The sequence below is a fragment of the Chionomys nivalis genome, chromosome 23, assembly GCF_950005125.1.
Source record: "Chionomys nivalis chromosome 23, mChiNiv1.1, whole genome shotgun sequence".
In the NCBI taxonomy this organism is placed as follows: domain Eukaryota; kingdom Metazoa; phylum Chordata; class Mammalia; order Rodentia; family Cricetidae; genus Chionomys; species Chionomys nivalis.
Genome location: NC_080108.1, coordinates 26778725 through 26803927, shown reverse-complemented (window position 1 = coordinate 26803927; position 25203 = coordinate 26778725). Strand labels below are relative to the sequence as shown.

Sequence of the window (25203 nt, the reverse complement as noted above, 5' to 3'; positions counted from 1 at the left end):
TCAAAGTCCATTGAGGTCTTATCCCCTGGGAAGGGTGCTGACTTGTTTTACCTAAAAGTCGCATGAAAGTCGAAAGAGAAAAAGAGGGTTCAAAGCATGGCTCAGTGACTCTGCTTTCTCACACGTCAGTTCTGCGGGGAACTGCATCTCTCTAAGGATCAGGACTGAATGTGAGGTATGATAGTGGTGGCTACACACAGGTGACAGCGCCTGCTGCATAAGACTGTGCTCAAGACCTTAAGTGAATTCATGTATATGAACTAATGGTGGGCCCTGTGCCAGGCAGCTGTGCAGCTGGTCTGTCATCATCACCATCAGCCTCACTCCAGCTGTTCAGAATGGGGTGGGTTACAGGGACTAAAGGAGGGATGGGCCTGGCATGGGAATAATGAGGTGGAGGTCTTGACAGTTTTATTCCTTTTGATTGACATGGCTAAAGTTTAGCAGACCAGCCTGAAGCCTCCCAGGAGCATGGCAGTTACAGGATAGAACTTCCTCTGCTTTGGGGGCTTTCTCCCAAGTGACCACCTTGGATGATCTGGGAGCCAGTAAAATGAGCACTTAGGGTTTAGTCTATTGCTGTCTTCCCCGCTTTCCTCACAAGTCTCTGTGATGGCTTGAAAACCACCGGAGCTTTCTCAGCCCTCCCCATAACAACTCTGCTCCCCTTGTGCTGCCTCATCCTCTTCCCAGAGCCTGAAAACAGTTTGGTGACCTCCACTTCATAGTCTTCTCCAAACCGTGGCCTGCCTGAGGAACTCTGGGACCCTCCAATTGCCTCAGTTTCTCCATCTAGTATCCCTCCTCCTACTGAAACAGTACAGTCAAGGAGGGACCTCCCAAGCCTGTGAAGTACCTCTATGCAGGTAGCTTTTCTTGGTCCTAAGCTAGGGGAGGTTGCTCCTGTAGAGTTAGGTCCACTAGGGGTGTTGCTGGCATCTTAGGAATGAAATTCTCTCTGTCAAGAGCATGTCATGACTGAGACCCTGGAAAAGCCTACCATGACCCCAGGAATCAGTTTCTTGGTGATTCCAGCTGGAGCTCAAAGGTACCATTGTTGCCTTGACTTCCCAAGACCCCCTGTATTACCAGTTGGTCAAACTCCTCCTAAGTGCCAGTGTTTGGGGTTATGACAGGAACCTGGGTGGAGTTTTGACATATTTTTTTTCGTGTTCTCCAGAGAAACTGGCCCAAGGCTTCTTCTATTAGTATTTATCTGAACACTCATTCACCACAAATAAGTACCAAGCAATCTTCACCATAGGCTGCATCCAAAGCCTGAACTAGATTAGGCTGAAGACAAAAGTGAGGTTCCATACTCATACCCAGTAACTCATAAGGGTTCCCCACCCCCCAGTTGAAGCAGAGGTCAAAGAAACACAAAGGGAAGCAGTGGCAAAGTCTTCTGGCTCCGCCTTCCTACCCACCATACACAGTGAGGAAGCAGGACCAAAGCTCTCAGGCTCACCCACCTACAAGAAGACATAGGCCTCAGGCACACTACTAGGAGACATAGTGTTCTGCTTTGTTTTGTCAGCTTGCCACAAACCTAGATGTGTCTTGGAAGAGGGAGTCTCAGTTCCGCAATAGACTGACCTGTAGGTATGTCTCATGTCTGTGGGACATTTTCTTGATTGCTGACTGAATCCGAGCCCAGGAGCAAGCCAGTGAGCAGTGTCCCCAATGGCCTCTGCTTCAATTCCTGTCTCTTGGCTCCTACCCTGACCTCATTTCATGATGGCTGTGGCCAGGGACTTGTAGGATGACAGAAACTGTTCTGTCCCCCGAGTTGGTTGTGGTCATGGCCTCATCACAGCAACAGAGAAGCGAACTAGGAGCCACTGCTATCAGTGTGTAGGACACAGGGCCTGCTCTGGAAGGAACAATTTAGGAAACAGTGCGCTTTTCCCCAGTTAAGAGGGACATACGCTTCCAGAACCAGAACCACCGTGGTCATCTTTGCGTTGCCCTCACTCAGCACTTTGTTGAATGTGAAAGATGCTTGAGAGTGTGCACTGAATGAAGGTAGAGTGTGATTAATATGTATAGATAGTTGTAAGCTATATAGCCAAAAAGATGAATATGAAATAAAGCAGAAGTTTTTAATGATCTCTTTTTTAAAATAAAATAGCAACTGCAGAATAGCTTGATGGAATTTGGAAAACCATGGAAAATGAACCCAGGAGACGGAGCATTCTATGGCCCTAAAGTAAGTAGAACATATGCCTGAAAAAAAGAGAAGGTAAAAAAATAAAACAAAACATGAAAACTGTCTCTAAGCAAGCATTTCTTAATTTACAGATCGACATAAAAATTAAAGATGCTATTGGCAGATACCATCAGTGTGCTACAATTCAGCTGGACTTCCAGCTGCCCATTAGGTTTAATCTCACTTATGTTAGGTGAGTGATTCTAGTATCTTCACTATTTTTTGTAAGATCATGGGCAATACACAAATAAGCACTATCGAGTTCTAGTGTCTATCCTATGCACTATACATTTGTTGACTTCTATGTAATATGGGGGTTTTCTTCATCTATTTATAGTGCTAGGTCAAAATAGTTAAGCCTGGGTACTTTATAAAGGAACAAGATTTATTTGGCTAAAATTCTGGCAGTTCTAAAGTGCAAACAGCCTGGCACAGGCTTCTGGCACAGGTCTCCTACTGCTTCTCAACATGACAGAGACATGGAAGAGGAAGTAGCTTTGTGTGGACGAGATCAAGTACACGTGGTGGCCCTGCTCTCTTGAGAGCTAAGCTAGCTGTGCGAGGAGACCTACGGTCGTCCCTTCCTGGGGTATCCTGCTTGACCTAACCACTTCCCAGACCTTTTTATTCTTCCTCTCCCAGGCTCAGGGTAGAGGTCAGTGATAGAGTGTTTGCTCAACCTTTGCCAGGCCTCGGATTCAACAATCTCCCTCAAATTGTTTTCCAATATTTCTGATGGCTGAAGAGTTGTTTTAATTAAGAATTCTGTTGTTTTTTCTTTAGCTTATTTCTATGGTGGACGGTGTTTATTTAGTACTCTAACCACTTCTAGGATAAGATCTACTTGGATCTTGGCTTGCCATTAGTTTGTTGAGAATATTTGAATGCATATTCTTACAGGAAATTGGTCTGTAGCTTTTTTTTTTTTTTTTTTTTTTTTTTTTTGTAGAAGCTTTGCTAGATCTCAGTATCTAAGAATGCTGGTCTTTTAAAACAAGTGGGGAAGTGTTCCCTTCTGTTCTGTTTTCTGGAAAGGATGAGGTAAATTTGGTGTTATTTCTCTTATAGGCAATTGGTAGAGTTTCCACTGAAACTGCCCACAGTTATGTTTCCCTTTGGAGAGAAATTATTGTCACATTTCAAATCTCATAATTTTCCTATCAGGGTTTCACTTGAGGGAGGGGTGGAGGGGAATTCAATCATCCAGGTAAGCATCGCCCTAGGAGTGTGTGGAGGGTGGAAGCTAGGGGAGCATTGGTCCGTAGACAGATCAGGGTGGTGATGGTTAGAAGTGGCATCAGAGAGATGAACCAAATGGCAGTGGTTTGTGTGTTTTGGAGAAGGGGCTGGTGTGATTTTTGAAGCGTAGGGAGCAGGAGAGCAAAGCATCACCATAACTTCTTAAGATCTCAAGGGGGCTCACTATGGAAACACATGTTAACCTCTTGCGCACAGCCTGGAGGAAGGGTATCTGTAAAACTCAGCAGCCGTCCTATGAAATGATGCAAATAAATCTCCCAGTTATGATAAGGAACATTTATCAGCCAACAACAGCATCTCCCCAGAACCAGGAAGGCAGTGAATATATTGCCTGTTTTATTGCTGCCCAGAATTATCCCAGGAGTGCAGATAGGTAAATCTTTGTACAAGCTCTCATGTCTAAAATCCTGCAACTCAGATGGCGAAACCTCAGAGCAGTGACGCTAGAGTGCAATGTCCAGTCCGCCTCCGTGCATGTCAGCGGTCGTCTTCTGGGAGAAACAAGAGTGGCACGGAGTGTCAGGGAGGATAGAGTGTGATATTTATATGGTGCCTCCATCATGAGATTGTATCAAAGGCAAGACAGGTACTTACGAGAAGGTTCGAACCACATTCTTGGAGTGGGAAGAATGAACATGACAGAGTTACTGGATCTCTCCTAATTTACATACAAAGTCTCATCCACTGCGATTGTTTGGAGGGACTCAGCATTTATTCTAGGTTTGTTGGATAATGTAAGTGTGTGAGCATAATTTTCTGTTACTAGTTGAAGAAGATGATGAGACAGAGAATGTTGGACACACAGAAGCCTGCACAGAGGCTAGCCTACTTCTCTTCCATTTCCCACACAGAACAGCCAAGAACATTTAGTAATATTCCATACTGTTCCACGTGTGGAGTAGGTGACATCTGCATAGGTCCACACAGGAGTGAGCTCAGGCTGCTTCTGAGTGTCCCCTCCCCACACTGCGCAGACTTCTGCCCGAGCCTGCAGTGCCCATCAGCAGGAGTGTTCAGCACTGACCGTGTCCAGTTTTGACACATGTACATTGGGGCTAAGTGAGGTTCTCTCTGATTTGTTTGTCTCGAGTGTGGTTTAGAAGTGCTAACTGGTATAATTTTGAGAAAAAAGTTTCTCCAAAGAACTTCTTCTGTGTCATGGATTATGCGTGCTAAATGAACCGAGCTTTGCATTCTGAGGGTGTGCACACAGGTCTTGGTGAATCTCACTTCTTTGAAGTTGGCAGTCAAAGTTGGCATCATAGTTTTTTCCTCTTGGGGAATGATGAACTAGAAAGTCTCTGTCATGATGGTGTGTTGGTCTGTGAGGTAAATTTGACTGGTGGACTTATATCAGAAGTATATTGGAAAAATAAGGCTTACAATGGGGGAGTGGATGCAGGGAGAATTGGGTTAAATAAGACTGTCTGTGAGGGGCATTTGTGAAGCTCAGAAAGGGCACATGGGGGTCACAGTGATGCTCAGCCTTTGTGTATTTGTGGTGTTCTCTGATAAAGTGATTTAAAAACAAATAAAGAAAGTTAGTGAATAGGACAAAGTCTTGAGGAAAGCTGCTAATAAAAGCAATTTCCTAATGAAGATACCAAAAAATAATAATAGTAACAGACAGCACTAAATATAGGATTAGGAGATAAACTTATTGCTGGCCTTAGGGAAATACCTAATGTGCATTTTTCATTTCTTCAGTAAGGATGGGGATGAGAAGAACAGGCCTGTGATCATCCACCGCGCCATCCTGGGCTCTGTGGAAAGGATGATAGCCATTCTCTCGGAGAACTACGGTGGGAAATGGTAGGTGACGTGGAGGGAAAGCTGGGCGGCTCTCCTCCATCTCAGGTCTGAGCGGATTACGTTTTTGCCTCATAATTAGCAAATGCAGAATTCTTGTTCCATTTTCCATATTGGGAAACAGAAGAGCACAGGCAGACTGACATAAAACTGCACCATTGCCCTTCAAGGCCCGTGAACTTGGGTGTCGAAGAGCTGTCCTTTCACCTTTCCCAAGCCCACCAGAGCTTCAGTTCCCTCTGGGAAACATGTCCTGTCTCCCACTGTCCCGTGTCTTACCCAGCTGCCTTCCCATTCACCCGACTGTTCCCCTGGGGGATCCCTGTGGCCAGTGACCGCAGAGGACAGCATGCGCATCTGGCCTGCATATGACACACACAGTACACCAGCACCAGGGGAGAGAAGCCGCCCCAGCGGTACAGGCCCAGTAAGAAAAGGAAATGTCCTCACGTGTTCCAGCTTGGGGTCTCCTGGAAGGCAAGCTGGCCACAGGTGTGGTGAGTGGGTGCCATTCTGATCACAAGGCCAAATCTAGAGAAGTAGTCAGATTGAAAATAGGCAACAGGTTTGCAGAAAGGGATGTTATGTCACCATGGGACACCGTGCTGCATGGCCTCATGTCAACTAGACACAAGCTAGAGTCATCTGAGAGGAGAAAGTGCCTCTGTAAGATCTGCTTGTAGGGCATTTTCTTAACTAGTGATTGGTGAGGAAGGACCCAGCCCATTCATTGTAGGTGGTGCCATCCCTGGTCTGGTGGTCCTGGGTTCTATAATAAAGCAGATTGAGTTGAGCAAGCCAGTAAGCAGCTCCCCTTCATGGCCTCTGCATCAGCTCCTGCCTCTAAGTTCCTGCCCTGTCTGAGTTCCTGTCCTTCAGTGATGAACAGGGATGTGGGTGTGTAAGCCACATAAACCCTCTCCTCCTCAAGCTGCTTTCCTCATGGTTTTTCATCACAGCAGTAGAAACTAAGACAGCTCTGATGGTGGTATTGCCCAGCAAAAGGCCTTCACTGTTGAGTTTTTGAATATTCAAGAGGACCCAATCATTGGTTCATGAACTGTGGCCAACCGGATAGTCATGGACTCTACCACATGAATGTGACCTCACTAGGTTCCACATTGCTAAGCTCTTCTGAGGAATCGATTCTCACCGGTTCTAATCCAGGGGAGCAACAAACTACTTTGGGGAAGGTGATTGTTTTGTGTCCCTTTCTTTATGCAAGGCCAATGACAGAGGATAGCGATTTCCTTAGAAAAGATGGCAGCTCTGGGTGTTGCTTTGTTCTGTCCTGCCAGCAGTACCATGGAGCAACTCCTTAGAGACGTGAGGGAGTGAGCCAGCATCACGGGACTCACCAAACCCATGCTTAGAGGCGAGTGCCTCGCCAACAGCCATGGCAAGAACTGGTACAATGTAACGCACCCTGGGATGCTGCGCTCCAGAAACCACCAGCAGAACGATAGCCCCTGTCCACTAATAGCTTAGTTCTGCCTTCAGAACCTGCTGTCTCCAGAGCTCTTGTCCCTTGCAGCCACTGCAGCAGATGTTGGGTACCATTGCTAGGATCCCTGCCTCAGTTTCCTCCAAAAGTTCTGTGTCATTGCATCAGCCTTGCCAGGCGATGCTGCCTTCTTGGTGACACGGTCCCCAGGCAGTGTGCTGTGCTCATCTGTCTGAGCAGTAATAAGTAAGCGGGACATTCCTGAACTGATCTTGCAAAGGTCCTGTATACCTAGAAAGTCTATATGTCCCCAGTAGCTCATCCAGAGCAATGTACTGTGGTCTCACAGAGCTTATAAACTATTACAGTTCTACAGAAGCCAAAGTGCAGGGATGAATACCCACGAATTAGCATCTTTATATTTCTAAACGGTTGGCTCTGGTTTAAACAGGTAGAAATAGGTGAGGTGATGTGTCTTCATTAGAGTGGAATAGTGAAGTGGGTCAAACCTAAGGGAAGCTGGTGGGATGAGGACGTGCAGAAGGGGATAGAGGTGATTCTGTGCAGTGACTAGTCTCTCCTCAGGGACAGCCATACTCCCCACACTTTGTGTATCAACTTCAAATAGCTGCCAAATTTTGATGACAATATCTCAGAAAATGAGATTCCCTGGGGGCAATAGGATAGGGTAGAGTAAGACCAGAGCATAAAAGTATGTGACTGTGCATATTAATAAAGTAGAGGCTGGGAAGGGTCCCCACCACACCACGATGAAGAAAAAGGTAAATGTGTCTCACAGCGAACATCGCCCTCTGTATTTTTTTAAAACAGCATTGTATTTGGACACACTCATAGGTTTGCATGTAGTTGTAAGAGGTAATGCAGAGAGATGTATAATTTACCCGCTTTCCCCTGGTGGTTTCATGTTGCAGAATTATACAGTACATCACAACCATGCTTCAGTGCTGCCAGCCCTGTTCAGATATTACCATTTCTTGTGTGGTCAGTTCTATGCATGGGTGTGTTTTGTTCCATAAGATTGTATCATGTGTAAACATGAAGTCGTCACCACCAGTCATGGTACTGAAGATGCCACCGTTTGTAACAACCACTCATGCTGACCTTTTACGGATACACATGCTCTATCCCATGGCAATCTACTAATCCAGCAACCATACACCAACTTTTTTCTCCACAATTCTGTCAGTTCAAGAATGTCACAAAAATGGGGTTATGCAATATGTCATTTTCTGATTGGTTATTTTTCATTTGCCAGAAGTAAGAGCCATCTTTATTCTGTCAGTTTACTGGGATTTTTCGTGGTGTTCCAAAATGTAGTTGACCATGTTAGACGGTTCACCCACTGAAGAACAATTGGGATTTTCAGTCAGAGCTGTACTAAGTAAAGCTGCTGTGGCTGTCAGTGTGAGGTGCTATGTAGTCACAAGGCTACAGTGGCTGTCAGTGAGGTGCTGTGTAGACAGAAGGCTCCTGGGATAAAGGCCCGGGAGTGCAAGAATGTGTCCTCCTTCTTTTCCTCTCAAAATTCCTTTTCTGTCTACTCTGACGCCTCCCAACTTAAAGTTTCGTTTGCTTCTTTGCCATTTTACCAATACCACTGTCTTATGAAGCTCACCTTGAGAAAGTGTTGATGACTTTTAACCACATAAGTGGTCACTTTTAAATACCTTTAAACATACATATTTTACGTATTTTTCAGGCCTCTCTGGTTGTCTCCTCGCCAGGTAATGGTCATCCCTGTAGGTCCAACTTGTGAAGATTACGCACTTCAGGTAGGATGACAAACCTTTAAAGTATATAATAACTTGCCGTGTACTCTGTGTAGGTAGGTGATTGAAGATAACGCCTACCTAGCATGTTTCTAACAGCCTGAGCTTTGAGTTGTTGGGAGCAGTGTGTGAATTATGTCTGTGGAGCTGCATCAGATCTGCTTCTTATGTTTTTGAGCCCTTCACACTTACTTTTTCCCACGTGTCTGTGTTGGGGAAAGAAAGCGTATTATCTGCAGCTCATAACAATGGTTATTTATCATCTTACTTTCGGGTAGAGGTCTGGGAGCAGCTTAGCTTGTTGGTTCTATTTTTTAAATTTTTTTTAAAAAATGGTTATTTGGACTTTTTTTTTTTTTAAAGGCAGGATCTCTCTATGTAGCCCTTCTGTCCTGAAACATAAACAAGGATGGCCTCGAACTCACAGAGATCCTCCTGCCTCTGCCTCCTGAGTGCTGGAATTAAAGTCATACACCATCACACCCGGCTCATTTGTTTTCTATGTATGAGTGTTTTCCTGCCTGTCTGTATGTGCACCATATTTGTGTCTGGTGCCTAAAGAGTTTAGCAGAGGCTCCCAGAGCCCCTGGAACTAGTGGGGGTGGAGGTGAGCCATGATGTATGTGCTGGGAACCAAGCCCACATCCTCTGCAAGAGCAATACTTACTTTAACTGCTGAGCCACTAGCTGGTTGTTTCTAGCACGGCATCTTGTGAGGCTGCAGCTCAGGACACAGGCACCATGAGCCTGTGTGATCTCAGGCTGTTGGAATGCTCTCCAGAGCAAGGGGTCTGAGAGTGAAGTGGCAGGCTTTGACAACCTAGATGCAGTAGTAACATGCCCTCCCTTCCAGCCTTTTTGAGTCACAAAGTCTGAACAAAGTGGCAGTCGCTGTGCAGGGTATTAGGAGATGGGAAACGGGGCTGCTGTGGCGTCTGGCAATGATGCAATGACAGAAATATTCCTCTTTCTTCTAGGTGTCCAAGGAATGCTTTGAAGAAGGCTTTATGGCCGATGTGGACTTAGATGACAGCTGTACACTAAATAAGAAGATACGGAATGCACAGCTGGCTCAGTATAATTTTATTTTGGGTAATTTAAGTTCATCTACTTTTTCAGATACTCTGCTTGGGGTTTTACTTAAGGAAAATGAAAAGGAGGGGAATGGTGTAACTGCTTATCACAAGTTGACTGTTGATGGTAGTGCCAAAGGAAGTGTCCTGCAGCTCCACACGAGCCATGGTGTGGCATCACTGGCTCCACGTGGGGTCCCTGGTGCGGCGTTGCTAGTGACAGTTAACGTTTAAGCCCAAATGGAGATAGACACCCAGCTTATTTATTTCTTCAGTGGAATTGCACTGCTTCTACCCGACCCCTGCACAAAGCCCAGATGCTCCCCTTGGTTTTCTGGTTTATTAGAAAGCTTGAATTAAGTTATGTGTAGAAAAGACTCCAAATTTCAAATGATCAAAAGAAAAGATGAATAAATAGCATTCCCAGAGATAATGTAATTGGGTATAATCCAAAATATGGCTTTGAAAAAGAAATGAATGAAAATTAGCAATGATATCAAGAGAAACTGAAATTGCTATGCCTGGAGGCATAGTATGGATATGACCTGAAAGCTAAAAGGTTGTGTAGCAGAAAGAAAAAAAAAGTGCCTAGAGTTGTGCTGCCAACAGTTGTTCACTGGTATTTTTGTCTTGTAGAATTATAAATCTCATATTATCAGATTGAAAAGGTACCAGAGTGACTAATGACCAGAAAGGTAGAATTAATAACTATGCTATTGAAAGAGTAACCAGGAACTCAGCCCTCACTAGGACTGTGTCTCTCCATTTGTTTCCTGTTTTGCTCTGATCCTTTATACTTTATTCCACTTAACAGTTTCTTCTTTCTATGTGGCAAGAAACTTAAATGCATATTCCTGCGTCTGCTCACTGTATGGGTTACTAGAGAGAGCAGGCTTTCCCCCACATTCTAGAAAATTCTGGTTGGCTTGCCTGGATCCAACCACTTGATGTTTCCTTGGCGTCCCTAAATAGGGTAGGAAGAATCAGATGTCGGTAAAAGCTCCCTTCCCATTTGTGTCCTTAGGTAGACAGGAGAAGGGCTTAGACACCATCCCTCCCCTCAAGACCTCGAGGACGGTCCTAATGTTCACTAGACTGAAATTTAGTAAGTAATATTGAGGGGAAACTCAGGCATGTATCAAATGACTGTTAACTGTAGGTGAATCGTTAATTTTAAAAATATTTATTTCACTTTCTTTTCTACAGTGGTTGGTGAAAAAGAAAAGATAAATAACGCAGTAAATGTTCGAACAAGAGACAACAAAATTCATGGAGAAATTTCAATAGCTTCTGTCATTGAAAAATTGAAGAACCTAAAAAAATCACGCACTTTAAATGCTGAGGAAGACTTTTGAAGTCTGTTCCTTGTACGTCTACATTTTCCTAACCACTTAAGATATTAGTACTTCTCAGAACCTTGGGGGTCACTGGCAGGCCACTAGTGAGTTCACATAATGGACAATGACTATTTGATACATACAAATTTTAATTCATTGTGTTCTGAGACTAAGCAGGAGAAGTTGGAGAAACTCAAAGAGATCAAAACTTCAGAGACCTCACAGGTAAAATGGTATTCATTCAGAGAGAGAAACAGTAGTGAGAACTATCAAAAGTTTTCTTTGTTTTTTCTCAAAAGACAGGCTTCCAGGCTGGGGGCTGTAGTTTATAACTAGAGCATCTGCCTTGCATGTATGAGGCCCTGGGCTCCATCCCCAGCAGCCACCGCCTCTCACCCAACAACAAAAATAGACTTTGAAGAAAAGCCCATGGGGAGGGGGTCTTATTTTCTAATACACATGTCTCAGGTATTTTTAGGGCTCTTTTACTAAAGTTCACACTGAAACTCCATGTCCAAATTTGGAATCACTATGTCATTTAGCCAGCAATGACAGGAGAAGCACGAATATTGCGTTAGTGGCAAAGGACTATGGACCTCACATTTTGTGGAATTCGTTATTTGCATTGTAGATTAAGAGCTGCAATTTTAATGCTTCTAAATCATAATTTCTTATCATTAGAAAAAAATAAAGTCCCAAATAAAATGCATGACATGGCGTTTCGAGAAGCTCTGCAGTGTCCGTGCCGTGTTACATTGCTTTCCTAGGGCTGAATTACTGCTTTCCTGGGGGTTTCACTGCTTTGCTGAATCAAGTGGATTGCTGACTTTTTTATTTTTTAATGAGACAGGGTCTCAACTATGTAGTCCTGGCTGGTCTGGAACTCCCAGAGATTTGCCTGTCTGTGCCCCTGGACTGTATTTCTGACACTTTTAAAATTATTTTTAGTATTTTGTGTGTATGAGTGTTTTGTCTGCCTGTATGTCTGTGCACTACAGAGGCCAGAAGAGGGTACCAGGTCCCTGGAACTGTAGTTGTGGGTGGTAGCGAGCCGACGTGTGGGTGCGGGGAATCGAACCTAGGTCTTCTATAAGAGCGGCCAGTGCTCTTGACTGCCGAATCATCGCTCCAACCCCATACTTCTGATTTTAACTTAAAGGATTTAACTAGGTTCCGAATTTTACTGTCTTGGAACCTAATTAAAATAGTCTTATGCCAAAGATAATTTAGTTAAGGATTTATTTCAGTAGGTGCTGCAGAATTCAAATTAGATGCAGAAAGAAATCTGTCTTTAACATAGCAGTCATTGAACTTCCTGGGAACACTAAGAATGAACCATCAGTTAGTATCATAGATGAGACCAGTGTTACGATGTAGAGTGCAGGCTGTGATAATTTTTAAAGCTAACTTCGGGTTTGCCAGACACCATTTCATGTACTTTTTCACTTATCAAATGTACAAGTGGGGAAATGGGGAGTTTGAGGACCCCAAAGTGCATGTCAACAAAATACAGGCATAGGAAAAAGGGGCACATCAACAGTATGTTTCCTGAGATATGCATGATGGAAACAGTGCAGATCGCCAAGGGCAGCTCCCCTCCTCACTGTTGGTGGTCTCTTGATCCGGCAGCGTTGGGACTCTGTTCTTGCATGAAAATCCCACACACTTGACTCTTGTCCCAGACCCCTGAGGCTTGACCTGCTTTTCCCAGTCTCAGAGGAACTGTTGTAAGAACCGCATGTTCCCCCCAAAGTTAGACTGGGTGAAACCCAACGCAGGAGTCCTGGGTCCTGGAGCCTGGGACCTGAGCCACCTGACCCTCTTGGAGCTACTTTCCTAGCTGCATGGATCAGCTGAAATAAAATGAGTTAACATCATCACCGCCCTCTCCCAGACTCCCAGTGGAAAGAGAGGGACGTCTCCTCAAAGGATGTGAGGCCGGCTCTGCTTCTAACCACCTCCAGCCGCTTGCTACCCAACTTCCGAGTTGGGACCCGGCAATGCCCGCAGGCGGAGCCCAGCAGCAATGCGCCTGCGGGCCACGCCCCCTTCGGAGCACCCCCCTCTCAGCCCCGCCTACTGGCCCGGAAGTGCGCACGCGCACCGCAAGATGGAGGCTGCGGCGGATCCGCGGAGGTCTGTCCGCCTCCTGTCCCGCGTGCTGCTCTTCCTGTCCCAGTGCTACGTTCTGTCGGGCGACGGTGAGTTCAAGGTCGGGGGCCACAGCGGGCAAGCTGGTGGCACCAGGAGCCGCGGAAGGCCGGCGACAGACGACTGGGCGCCACAGCCCTCCGGGCCGCGGTAACCCAAAACCCAAGTTGTCCCGGTCGTTCCCGTTTCATGAACCATTATGTGCCCTGCGCAGCCCCTACCTGTTAAGCACATAAACCAAGGGTACCATATCCCAGGATAACATGTTTCTCTAATTGTAGGATCCTTAAATTTAGAGCATTCGCAGCCGCTGGCTCAGTCAATAAAGGATCCGGGCCCAACAGGCATATTCACAGTAGTTCCCAGGGCAGCAGGTACTAGACATTTTCTATTCTAGTAAATATGCTTATTTCTCTGGAGTAGGTTTTCCCCACTCTCTGTTTCCGATAAGCATTTCTTTACGAAGTCACCTTTTGGTTTTGGCTATTTGATGTGTTGTTGTTTAGATATGTAAATTAAGGGCACACAGCCGCTTTCAGTTAGACAGGTTTGATGTTTCATTCCTTTTTGAAGCCTGACTCACCTCTTAATCCTGCCCCACACTCCTCATTTCCATTTATTTATTATTGCCTATTATTATCTCCCAATTCCTTACCACTGTTGTTTTCCCTTGAATAAAAAAAAGTCTACAATGCCTCCTTAGTGCTGTGTGATTCACAGCGATTAGAAGGGCCGGATAAATCCGTGGTTATAAACTTGGTGGGGTCATGCTATCGGGAGCTTGAGGAAGTTACCCCCTTAGGGTCTTTGTTTCCTCAGTTTCTCCAGCAGCCACTGTAACTAGCCGGACCTATGGTGATTTGAACCAGCCGGTCACATGGAGTTAGGAACACTAGGGGTAATGATAATTTTATAGAATTGGCCACTTTAGGCCAGCTTTCAAGTGCTTCTGTTTTGCTAAATGGATGCTGGCTCTGTAGGTTCTTCTCTTTGGAGTTCTATTATTTCAATGACTCAGACTTGAAGCTGGCAGAGGTATTTCAGCGATTCTTATTTGGGCATACATATTAATAACAGTATTTTCTAGAATTGAGTGTCAGTGGCTTCTTTTTTCTATCAGTAAATTCTGATGAAAAGGACATTGAAGAGATGTGTGTTCTGATTCCAGTTCTGTCAAATACTTCCTCTGGGATTTTGCACAGACTCTGCCTTGTCCAAGCTTTAGTTTTTCCCCTGTGCCTGTAGCTGTTGAGTCGAACTTGGACCCAGCACTTTGCCGGCATTATATATCAATGAGCACTTAGGGTTTTCATAGCCACTTGGGAGGCAGGGATGGAGTGCTTTTTACTAATGTCACCAACCAGGGTCCCAGGTCCTAGCTAGCTGGTGACAGAACCCCTCCTGGATTGCGGGTGTCCCAGACCCGAACTCTGTGCTGTCTGAATTCCAGTAATGTGTCGTGGCTAATGATTGGTCTCTCCACTGTCTTTCACTGTTCTTCTCATCACTGTTCCTAGAGAATAAGATGCCCTCTCACCTCCCAGAAAGTACTGAGATCCCCCCTTACATGATGAAGTGTCCAAGCAATGGTTTGTGTAGCCGCCTTCCTGCAGACTGTATAGACTGTGCGACCAATTTCTCCTGTACTTACGGGAAGCCTGTCACTTTTGACTGTACAGTGAAACCTTCTGTTACCTGCGTTGTAAGTATTGCAGTTTCCTTATTCCAACTGCGTGGAGTATAGCATTAAAAATGTGCCTTACAGGTCGGGGATATCCAGAAATGATTTGATTATGGTCTTTTGTGACTGTACTGCAGAGTATTTTTTAAGTCTTGCATTTGGTTCTAGGAGTATATCTCAGTGGTAGAACATACCTTTAGTATGCATGAGGCCCTGCCCTCAACAATCCATGACCCACTGCCATTTTTTTTTTCCAAAAAATGAAGATCTTGGGCTGAGAGGCTAGCTCAGTTGGTCGGTACTTGCTGTGCAAGGATGAAGACTGGAGTTTGGGTCCCTACACCATTGTAAAAATCTAGGAATGGCTGCATGCACCCGTAATCCCAGCAATGGAGAGGCAGACACAGGACCTTGAGGGCTGGCTGTCCCTTCTAGCTGAACTGGCACTGGATGTTGGCTTGGTTGGTAAAGTGGTTGCTGTGCCTACCTAAGGACCTGAATTCGGAACTCTAGGTTCAGTAGAGAACTATCAGGGAAGACACTGGCTGTCAGTCTATCTTCCACATGCAGATGCACATATGCACACACACACGAGAACACATACATAGCACACACACACTGAAATAAACATGATTATAAATAAAGCCTTCCACTTCTTCCATCCCTGGTTTCCCTGTTTCGGTTATGTTAACAGGCGGGGCTGGTTGTTGTTGGGTGGCAGTGTTGCTCTGTGGGATTGGGAGTGTTAGTTTACTAGCCTAAGTTCTTCACGTGTAGTGTGTAGTGAGAACTAGTGTACAGAGGGATGGTAATGTCTTTACCACAGGTGAACTTGCAAAGGGATTTCTCTCATCAATGGTGGGGATGCAGCATAGTACTGTGACCAGTACCCTGTTAGGGACTTCCCACTTAGATAAAGCCATATTCATGACTAGGCCAAGTCAGAGTGAAGCAAAGTTTATTAAAGTAGAAATATGTGATGTGTGTACTTTAGACTTAAGAATGGGGGGCGGGGAGGGAGAGAGAGAGAGAGAGAGTTAAGAAAAGGACACTGCGTACTCCAAGTCAGACTCCTGGTTTCTTAAGAAAGAGTTGTGCTTAGGTGTCTTCACAGTGGCTGTAACTTTCTAAGTTACTTTATTTAAAGGCTGTAATTTAAAAGATGTAAAGAATCTCCTGTTTAAAGTTTAAATGAAAAGTATGATCTGGTTTACTTAGTTTTCCTAAAGCACAGCCTTAGAAATGAAATTGCAGTGGTCTCATGGAAGGTGCTGTTTAGGGCTGGAGGTGAAAAGAGGAGCCTAATACAGGTACAGCTAAGGCTCCAGACATTCTGGCCGGGAGTGAGTACTGGCCTTGTCTTAGAGAAGGAAGCCTTGCCTCTGTGGATAGTTTTGGTTTTATGAGTTGACTTGACATTTTTAACTATAGCCTGCAGGAAACATAAACTAGATCTCAGAGCACGGGGCTTCGTTCCCTTCCTGTATTCTCATATGTTTTTCTTCTTTCTATCCGGTCTCTTTCTTGTTGGTGTAGATGGGTTGAGTAGGTGCATGGCATATCTGGTAGCTCACTGGACAAGTAAGGGAGCAAACCTTCCAGGGAGATGGAAAGATCAGGTGTGGTCTTTGTTGAGAGAAGCACACGGCCCCACCTCAGTGCTAAGGTGTCCTCACTCTCTCCTGACTCAGTCTTCCTGGGGTTGTTACTTAGGCTCCATGAGCACTTGACACTTCCAGCAGCATGCAGTCCACCTGAGAGCCACATGGTGGCAGTCACGCAAAGTTCTCCGTGCCGTGTTTCTTCTGAGCCCTGATGTTGAAGTGCTATAGAAAGCACACTCCTCCTCCTCTTTCTTTCTTCAATTTTTTTCAGCGTATGGGTGTTTTGCCTGCATGCATATCTGTGCAGCCATGTGCCTCTGCTGCCCTCAGAGGCCAGAAGAGGGCAAGGAATCCTCTAGAACTGGAGTTAGAGATGGTTGTGAGCCGCCATGTGGGTTCTGGGAATGAAACCTGGGTTCTCTGGAAGAACAGTCAGTGTTCTTTTGTGGGGGGTGTCTTTTTTTGTTGGAAAAAGAAAAATGGTTTTTTTACAATATAATCTGATCATGCTCTCTCCAGGATTCTTCCCAACTCTGTACCCACCCAACTCCACTCTTTTTTCTCTCTTATAAAAACAAGCAAACAGAAACTCAAGAAACTTACACACACACACACACACGCAATGCACACACACACAATGCACACACACACAATGCACACACACACACAATGCACACAATGCACACATACAAAATTAGAAACCAGAATATACAAACAGAAGACCAATAAGACGAAAAATGTCTAAACCAAGCTATCTGAGACAAAAAGTCTACAAAAATACCATTGAATGTGTTTTGTGGTTTTATGTTGACCAACATCTACTCCTGGACATGGAACCTACCCTGTAGTGTAGTTAATGTACCCAAGGAGATGCTGTTGGAGAGGAATAATTTTCCCTTTGAAAATGGGTACCAGTTGCAGATAGTTTCTTGGTTAGGGGTGGGAGCCGTCCACTCCCCGCTCTCAGCACTGGGACCCTGTCTGAAGCCATTCTTAACCATTGAGCCATTTCTTCAGTCTCTTATATATTATAAAAATATGAATATACATTATTTAAAAGTTAACAGAAGTGGTGAAATACCACCCTGAAATAACTCTTTCTAGTTTTTGAGACAGGGTAGCCCTAGTTGTATTAGAACTCACTGCGTAGACCAGGCTGGCCTTAAACTCAGAGATCTACCTGCCTCTGCCTCCGAGGTATTGGGGTTAAAAGGGGTTTCCCTTTTCTTTCTTTTATTGTTTTTGTTTTGTTTTGTTTTCAAGAAGGAGGGTCTCACTATATAACGCTGGCTATCCTGGAATTCACTGTGTAGACCAGGCTGGCCTTGAACTCACAGAGCTCCACCTGCCTCTGCCTCCCGAGTGTGGGGTTAAAAATATGCACCCCCACACCTAGTCCCTAGCCATTTTCCTTTAAGTAACCTATATAGATGTTTCACCCCTTGATACTACTTAACCTGCTTCCTTTACTTACTGCTAGTCCTAAATATAAATGTTTTAGAAATTTGGTGTCATGTGACTGTGGTCTGTTGATGTTCTAACAGCCCCATATTGTAACAGATTCACTTTGTGCTCCGGTTCTTAGGCTCAAGACCTCAAACCCCAGAGGAACTTCGTCATCAACATGACTTGCAGGTTTTGCTGGCAGCTTCCCGAAACAGACTATGAGTGTACCAATTCCACCAGCTGCATGACAGTGGCCTGTCCTCGGCAGCGCTATCTGGCCAACTGCACGGTGCGAGACCACATTCATTGCTTGGGTAAGGAGCAGAGTCCGAGGGAACTGTAAGCAAACTTTCTCAGGTCTAAGACAAATTGAAGCTCACTGGGATTAGCTGCCAGTCAGTGCGGATGGACTCTTATGTGCCTGAGGTAACAGGTTCTCCCTTTGCTCCATCTTTGCAGAGATGACTCATCTTCTGAACTTATACCCTGCTTCCTTCCAGGAGAGTGTCTGCCTCGTAACCTTGTCTTCCAGAATGACTGCCTTCGTGTGTGTGTGTGTGTGTGTGTGTGCGCGTGTGTGCGTGTGTGTGTGTGTGTGTGTGTTGGGGGGCGGGGGGCACATAGAGGCTTGGAATTGGAATTGGTATTGTGTGCCTTCTTTGATTGCTCTCCACTCTGTTAAGGGGGGTCGCTCTCTGAGTCCAAAGTGTACCAATTCCAGTTATCACTCGTCAGCTGACCCGGGCCTTTCCTGTCCCTGACTCCTCAGTGCTAGGATTGTGTGCCCGCCCAGCCTGTCAGTGAGCTCTGGAGATGCAAACCCTGGTTCCCATGCTTGCACGCATGCGCTTTATCCCTGGAGCTGGCGCTCCAGCCCTCCCGGACAGAACTTCTAAAATGCACTTGAGTCAAAGTGGGAGTTCCTTTCAGAACCAGCCCCTTCAGCCTGTGTTTTTATTGTTTTTCTATTCTGGGTTCATAAAGACAAAGGCATTTTCTTCTAAAAACCAAGTTTGGCTTTTCATGTTTAGGTCTATAATCCTTCTGGAATGCATTTGGTAGATGATTTAAGGTGGATTTAGTTTTCTATTTCTCTCCACATGGTTAGCCCTAAGTTAACTAATGTAGGAACTGCATTTTTTCATTAAATGACAAGAATTTTGTTTTATGTCGTTATGTTGTTTGACATAGTAAATGTTTTTGTAAAAAGATTTTAACTTCTTTTATATTCTAAATTACAAGACCAGTGCTCATAAATAAGTCTCTATGAGAGTGGTATTTTATGTACCCATGGTTTTGTTTTGTTTTTGTTTTTGTATAAGGTAACCGGACTTTCCCAAAACTGCTGTATTGCAACTGGACCGGAGGCTATAAGTGGTCAACTGCTCTGGCTCTGAGGTATGCTTTGGTCTGCTGAGTTTAAATGCTCCTAGGGTGTCTTTGGGGTCCGTGGAATCTTCTAAACATTATACTCAGCCAGTCTGGTCTTCACCTGAGCCTCCCCCTTACGGTAGGTATGTGCTGAGAGACAAGAGTGGAACAGCGGATGGAGCTCTGTGGGACTGAGCAGCGTTAGCTCCCGCCCTCCGCCTCCCCCTCCCAATGTGACTTGTGGGAACTACTGTTACATGGTCTTAGAGACAGCCAGCAGCCACCTGAGTCCCTAAAATGCTGCAGACTGTTTGATACAGGTCTGTAATGCGTATTGTCAGTGATTTACTATAGACAGTAGAAGTGTGCCCAAACGGAAAACTAGAAAAATAAAGGAAAAAGTTTTAATTTGAACATTTTGTTTTGCTGTGTGTGTGTATGTGTCCATGAGTAAGTGTGTGTGAGTGTTGCCCAGCATACATGTGGAGGCCAGCAGATAATCCTGTGGAGCTGATTCTCTCCTTCCCCTTCTGCTTGGGTTCTGGGGATGAGACCTGGGACCAGGCTTTTGATGCAAGCACCTAAACCTACTGAGCCATCTAGTTGGCCCAAAATAAAAAAGATTTTAAATTACCTGTAATTTTGCTGTCTAGAAATTATATACCTATTCCTCCTGCATAAAAATGAGTGGGTATTAGGAGAGTGGATGGCTCGGTATGTGGAGTGCTTGCTGCACAGGCACGAGAGCCTGAGTTCAGATCCCAGCAGCCACTGCAGCAGTGCATGCTGGGTCCAGTGGTTCCCAGGGGCTGGTGAGCTTCGGGTGCCGTCAGGTGTTGACCGAGGTTTCTGTCCCACCCAGTCCTGCAGTCATTCAGTCCCAAAGAAATACACAGAGATCTACATTAATTATAAACTGGTTGGCCTATTAGCTCAGGCTTCTTATTAACTCTTATAACTTATATTAGCCTATAATTCTTGTCTCTGTTAGCCACGTGGCTGTACCTTTATGGCAGGGCAGTCACATCTTTCTTGCTCTGTGTCTGGGTGACAACTGCAGACTGACTCTTTCCTTTTCCCAGAATTCTCGTCACCTCTACTTCCTGCCTGGCTACTGACCAATCAGCATTTATTTGAAATACAAGTGACAGGGTACAGACCACTGTCCCACAGCACTTCCCCCTCCTTTTTCAAAGCAAGAACTCTGAATCGGATCTCCTTTGTTTAGCTTTTCTACTGACCATTACCATAACAACTTGTAACCAATATTCTAAACAAAGACAAGCATACATAATCCACTTTTTGGGGATGTGGGCATAGTTTTCCACGATGCTTCCTGCTCCTTGGGGGCACTGATAATCTTATGGGGATCTAAAGAAAATTAAGAATTGTGATCAAGTCCTGACTGGAGTGTCCTATGAGGCTTGATCATCTCAGGCAGCAGTCTTTGAACTGTTCTGGATGTAGAACTCAGACATGGGGGCCATTCCTCCTACCAGAGATTTCTCAGGAGATCTTCCTTGGTCAAACCTGATTTTTCTTAATGCAGAATGAATCCACAGTCCCTTATTTCTTGTAAAAACAAAAACAAAACCTCTTTTCCAAAGTAACATATCTTTTGACTTCAATTTTATAGTCAAGGCATTTTCAAAATATATATGTTAGATTAATTCAGCAGCATTTGTAATCAAATGTCTTTTAGCAGCTGTTGCTCATTCCTCAGCAGTCACGCAATTAAAGACAACACAACAGCATCCAGACTCTCTGTGTATTTTTCATCTTTACGTGGTCTTATTTTAAACTCTATTTCTTTTACTTTTATAATTTGGCTTTTTGAGACAGGGTTTCTCTGTATCTCTGGTTGTCCTGGAACTCACTCTGTAGACCAGGCTGTCCTTGAACTCATAGACATCTGCCTGCCACTGCCTCCCAAGTGTTGGGATTAAAGGTGTGCACCACCACACCCAACTATTCTCTTTTTTCTTTTTTTATTTTAAGGACTTTAACCTTTTTCTTTTCTTTCCCAAGCCCACATACATATTTTTAAACACACTGTAAATCATTTAGAGTTTTTTTTTTTTTGGTCTGAATCTATCTTTACTGTATATCTCTCTTTTTCTGACCACATGAGTCTTTAATTTGCTAAACAATATAGCTAAGATTAAAGTCGTGGGTTTGATGGCTGGATCCATCCCATTCCTTAGCTTTCTGAGCATCTAGCCTCATGGTGGAGGTACTGGCCGGAGCCATGTTTATTGCCACAACTCTATGGCATTTCAAGGTCCCTGCCACCACCAAAAAGCATGTGGTCAGCTTTTCATCAACACCATTTAAGTGTTTCATGGCAGCTAAAGCTGAGTCAGGAAGCCTCTCTTAAATGAGAGCGCTTGCCTCTAGCAAGCAGAGCCCACCTGAGAAAGTGCTGCTATCAAGAAGCTGTGCTTAACTCTATTCTTTTCTAATAACTTCCCAAGCTTTCTCAGGCTTTTAAGTGGATTTGGTCAGCCCCACATTGGCACGCCATTCTGTTGACTGAGGTTTCTGTCCCACCCGGTCCTGCAGTCATTCAGTTCCAAAGAAATACACAGAGAACTACCTTAATTATAAACTGGTTGGCCTATTAGCTCAGGCTTCTTGTTAACTCTTATAACTTATATTAACCCATAATTCTTGTCTGTGTTAGCCATGTGGCTTGGTACCTTTATGGCAGGGCAGTCACATCTTGCTTGCTCTGTGTCTGGGTGACGACTGTAGACTGACTCTTTCTTCTTCCCAGAATTCTCATCACCCTGCCTCTACTTCCTGCCTGGTCGCCCCGCCTATAGTCAGGTGATTAAGTGATTAATAAGGGAGCAAGGCAGCTCAGGTGAGCCTCTGGCTCCATTCTGCACACACACATACCACACACTGCATGCACAGAAGGGAAGGAAATACACTTGTGTGTTATTAAACTTTCAACGGTGTCTAAAAGAAGTGTACCAGCTCTTCCCATGGAAAGAGAAACCAGAAGGGACTTCAGTGGAATGATGCTGGAAAGTTAGACCCTGAACATCTGAAGTCTTAGGCCCGAGACTCCGAGGCGCTGGGCAGGGTTCCCATTCCGTCTGCTGTTGACATTTTGGGCCAAATTCTTTGTCTTGGGGCTGTCCTGTGCCGACTGGGATGCCTGCTGGCCTCCTGATCTACTACTACTGTCAATTTTGGTAGTCAGAATCTCTGCAGATGTTGCCGAAGGTCCCCCTTGGTGGCAAAGGTGCCTCTGTATTAGGATCTAGGCTGAGGAAAGAGAAGGACCCTGTCTGGGAATAGGGATAATTGAAAACTAAAAGAAGACTCCTTGGTGGAACTCAGAAACACAAGTACGATCCAGTAACTGTCTGTCCATCGGCTTTGTCTGCAGTGGCTGAAATTAAAACTCATGGCTGACTTTCAAATTGTTCTGTTCGTTCATTTTGCTTTTTGAGATCGGTTCTTACCATGTAGTTCTGGCTGGCCTGGAACTTACGATGTCATCCAGATGGGCCTCAACCTCACAATGATCCTATCTCAGCCTCCAAGCATTGGGGCTACAGGTGTGAGCCACCAAGCCTGGCGAAACAACAAACCAGATCTCATCTTAATTTAAAGTAGTGTGGTCTGACAGAAGATTGCAATGATAGCATTCCCGTGACAACCTCACCTGGGATCCCTCCCGCTGTCAGCATTTCCACCATGCGCTGCGCTGAACAGCTGACTGGAATTGTGAACGCGTTTTGTCACAGCTCAGCCTAGGCTATTCAGAATGTTCACCCTGAAGACAAGATGTCTGCAGTTTTGCTCCAGAATGCTCTTGGTTCCTCGGCCCCTCAGATACCAAAGTCATGGGCACTCCAGGTCCTTTTTATCAAGCAGTATAGTGCTTGTCCAGACCCATGCACATCCCATGCCTTCACCTCCCATCCCGAGATGACCCGTGCCATCCAGTGTAAATGCTATCGTTTGTGGTTTAGGAGTAATGACAGGAAAAGGTTGTGCTTGCTCAGTACAGGTGCCGGCTTTTTCTCTTAAGTATTCCATTCAGTTGGCTTTGGATACAGGCTGCCCTGCACTGGGGGAGGGTGTAGGACCCCAGCAGAGTTGGCCATGGGTGGGTGCCTGCTGGAGCTGGTCCATAGGCTCCCCTCCTTTGCACTGTTATGTATGCTTGAGTCTTTCCCTTGTATTCCAGCTTGTTAGATCTTAGAATGTAAAGGAACTTTAAGAATCCCTCTCTAGGGAGAAGTAACTAAGATCAGGTGATTGATCCTGCCAGGTGTGTCAGGAGCCTGAGACTCAGTTTCTCACTCCACACCGGCACTGCGAGCTGGGGCCCCCGCAGTGAGGAAAGGCTGGATTTCAGTAGAGCTAAAAATTGTGTGTTTCCTAATGTTCTCCTGCTACCAAGAATGGAGCCCAGGGTGTCACACATGCTGAATTCTTTGTTTATGTTTGCGTTCTTGTCCGTGATTCTTTGGTGTTGTAAATGTAGAATCATGAGGGAGATCCTCTCGAACTCTTTCCTACCGTGCTGCTAACTGCCCGACCGCACCTAAGGAGTCGGGACCATTCTGTCTTTCTCTGCAGCATCACCCTTGGGGGATTTGGAGCAGATCGCTTCTACCTGGGCCAGTGGCGCGAAGGCCTCGGCAAGCTCTTCAGCTTCGGTGGCCTGGGAATATGGACGCTAATCGATGTTTTGCTGATTGGAGTTGGCTATGTGGGACCTGCGGATGGCTCTTTGTACATTTAACTCTGGTTACCTACTTCAGAGAGCAGCAGATAGGACAAGTCCTTTGTGTGGAAATGGACGTGGTGCGAGAGGTATATTTATGTTTTTAATGTACAGCATCTGTACTTGGCTTGCCTTGATGAAGGTAAAATAAAGAAATGGAGCACTGAGCCGTGTTTATTTTTTTATTTGCCTGAAATCCTTTCTTTTGTTTGTTTTCTTTTGTTTCTGTGAATTAAAAAAAAAAAAAAGAATCTTAATCTTAAAGCCAGAAAAACAAAATGGGAAAATCCTCTGTTGCAAGTCCTGCCCTAGTCCTGCTGTGTCCCTTTATCTCCCACCTTCAGGCCCTTCAGCTTCAGCCGTCAGGGGTGGGCGGGGTTATTCTGTCAGCTGAAGATCTTCCCTAGACTGCCATCATCTGTAAGTGTGAATGGAACGCCATCGTAGTGTGACCTGTCTGCAGAGAAATAGTTCTGTGGAGTTGATCATGTTGGATTCTGTCAGTGGCGTGAACAGTTGCTAAAGTCCTGAAAATCAATGAAAACGCAGACCGCTTTATGTCCAGAACAGCTTCCTGTGCGCGTCCTGTGCTGAAATGTTGAATAATTATCATAGCTTGCTTACAGAAGTACAACGTTGGTTCTTTCCCCCAGCACACCGCTCCATTCTAACAGGGCGTGGTCGTAGTTATCTAGATCATTGACACAAAAAATGGACTTCTGTGTGGCAAGGAGTTTTGAATTTTTACAGATCTGTTGGAGGCCTTTCACGGAAGAGAAAATAATAACACTTTAGTCCAGAAGGAGCCTTGCTGAATGCTGGTTTTGAAACAGTAACATTATCTGCACAAGACATTCGCCAACATGCCAGATCTAGAACCCATACAGTATCTCTGGGGACTATTTCTACAGATCTCATGGGGCAGCCAGCCGTGGTGCCTGGTGCCTGTCATCCTGGCATCTGCAGCGACTTTGAGGATAGCCTGGATTATGTAGTACATTTCAGGCCAGACTATCTGCAGAGACAAACCTTGTCTCAAAGGAAAAATAATCCAGGGGGCAAACTTCATATGATTTACTGAATATAGGCTGCCTGAAAGTGCCATCAGGTCGCTGTGGTGGCAATGACCCCTTCAGAATGGGAGTCTTCTTCCAGGACAGGCTCCAAAGCTACAGACAAACCTTGTCTCAAAAACAAAAAATAAAACTCTCCTAATCTCTGATTAGGCATGTGGGTGTAGCTGGGAGCAGTTCCAGTTCTGACCACTAGAGGGCGCCT

General features: G+C 45.1%; 2 protein-coding genes across 3 annotated transcripts in view; both read left to right on the top strand.

The window, feature by feature from the left end:
- Tars3 (threonyl-tRNA synthetase 3) overlaps positions 1–11631 on the top strand; it is a 43705-nt gene extending 32074 nt beyond the window's left edge. Inside the window, exons 14-19 of the mRNA XM_057756499.1 lie at positions 2132–2209; positions 2302–2402; positions 5177–5281; positions 8443–8515; positions 9490–9604; positions 10792–11631. Of these exons, the coding sequence (XP_057612482.1) occupies positions 2132–2209; positions 2302–2402; positions 5177–5281; positions 8443–8515; positions 9490–9604; positions 10792–10940 (621 nt within the window). The 3' untranslated portion in view covers positions 10941–11631. The remainder of the gene's footprint in view (positions 1–2131; positions 2210–2301; positions 2403–5176; positions 5282–8442; positions 8516–9489; positions 9605–10791) is intronic.
- Positions 11632–13006: 1375 nt separating this feature from the next.
- Positions 13007–24092, top strand: Tm2d3 (TM2 domain containing 3). Of its 2 annotated transcripts, XM_057756641.1 has the most exons (6): positions 13007–13123; positions 13355–13447; positions 14591–14775; positions 17944–18118; positions 19127–19202; positions 23778–24092. In XM_057756641.1, exons 1-6 carry the CDS (start codon positions 13033–13035, stop codon positions 23941–23943), a joined length of 786 nt encoding a protein of 261 aa, XP_057612624.1. In that variant the 5' UTR covers positions 13007–13032; the 3' UTR covers positions 23944–24092. The 2 variants fall into 2 exon arrangements, with proteins under 2 accessions (XP_057612624.1, XP_057612625.1); XM_057756642.1 differs by lacking the exon at positions 13355–13447.
- Positions 24093–25203: the final 1111 nt, after the last annotated feature.

Bases quoted from the DNA above. Each gene is read 5' to 3' on its own strand.
- Tm2d3 (XM_057756641.1), top strand. From the start codon at position 13,033: ATGGAGGCTGCGGCGGATCCGCGGAGGTCTGTCCGCCTCCTGTCCCGC. The intron at 18,119-19,126 runs GTAAGGAGCAGA...TTTTTGTATAAG, and splicing joins AGACCACATTCATTGCTTGG to GTAACCGGACTTTCCCAAAA. The intron at 19,203-23,777 runs GTATGCTTTGGT...CTTTCTCTGCAG, and splicing joins TCAACTGCTCTGGCTCTGAG to CATCACCCTTGGGGGATTTG.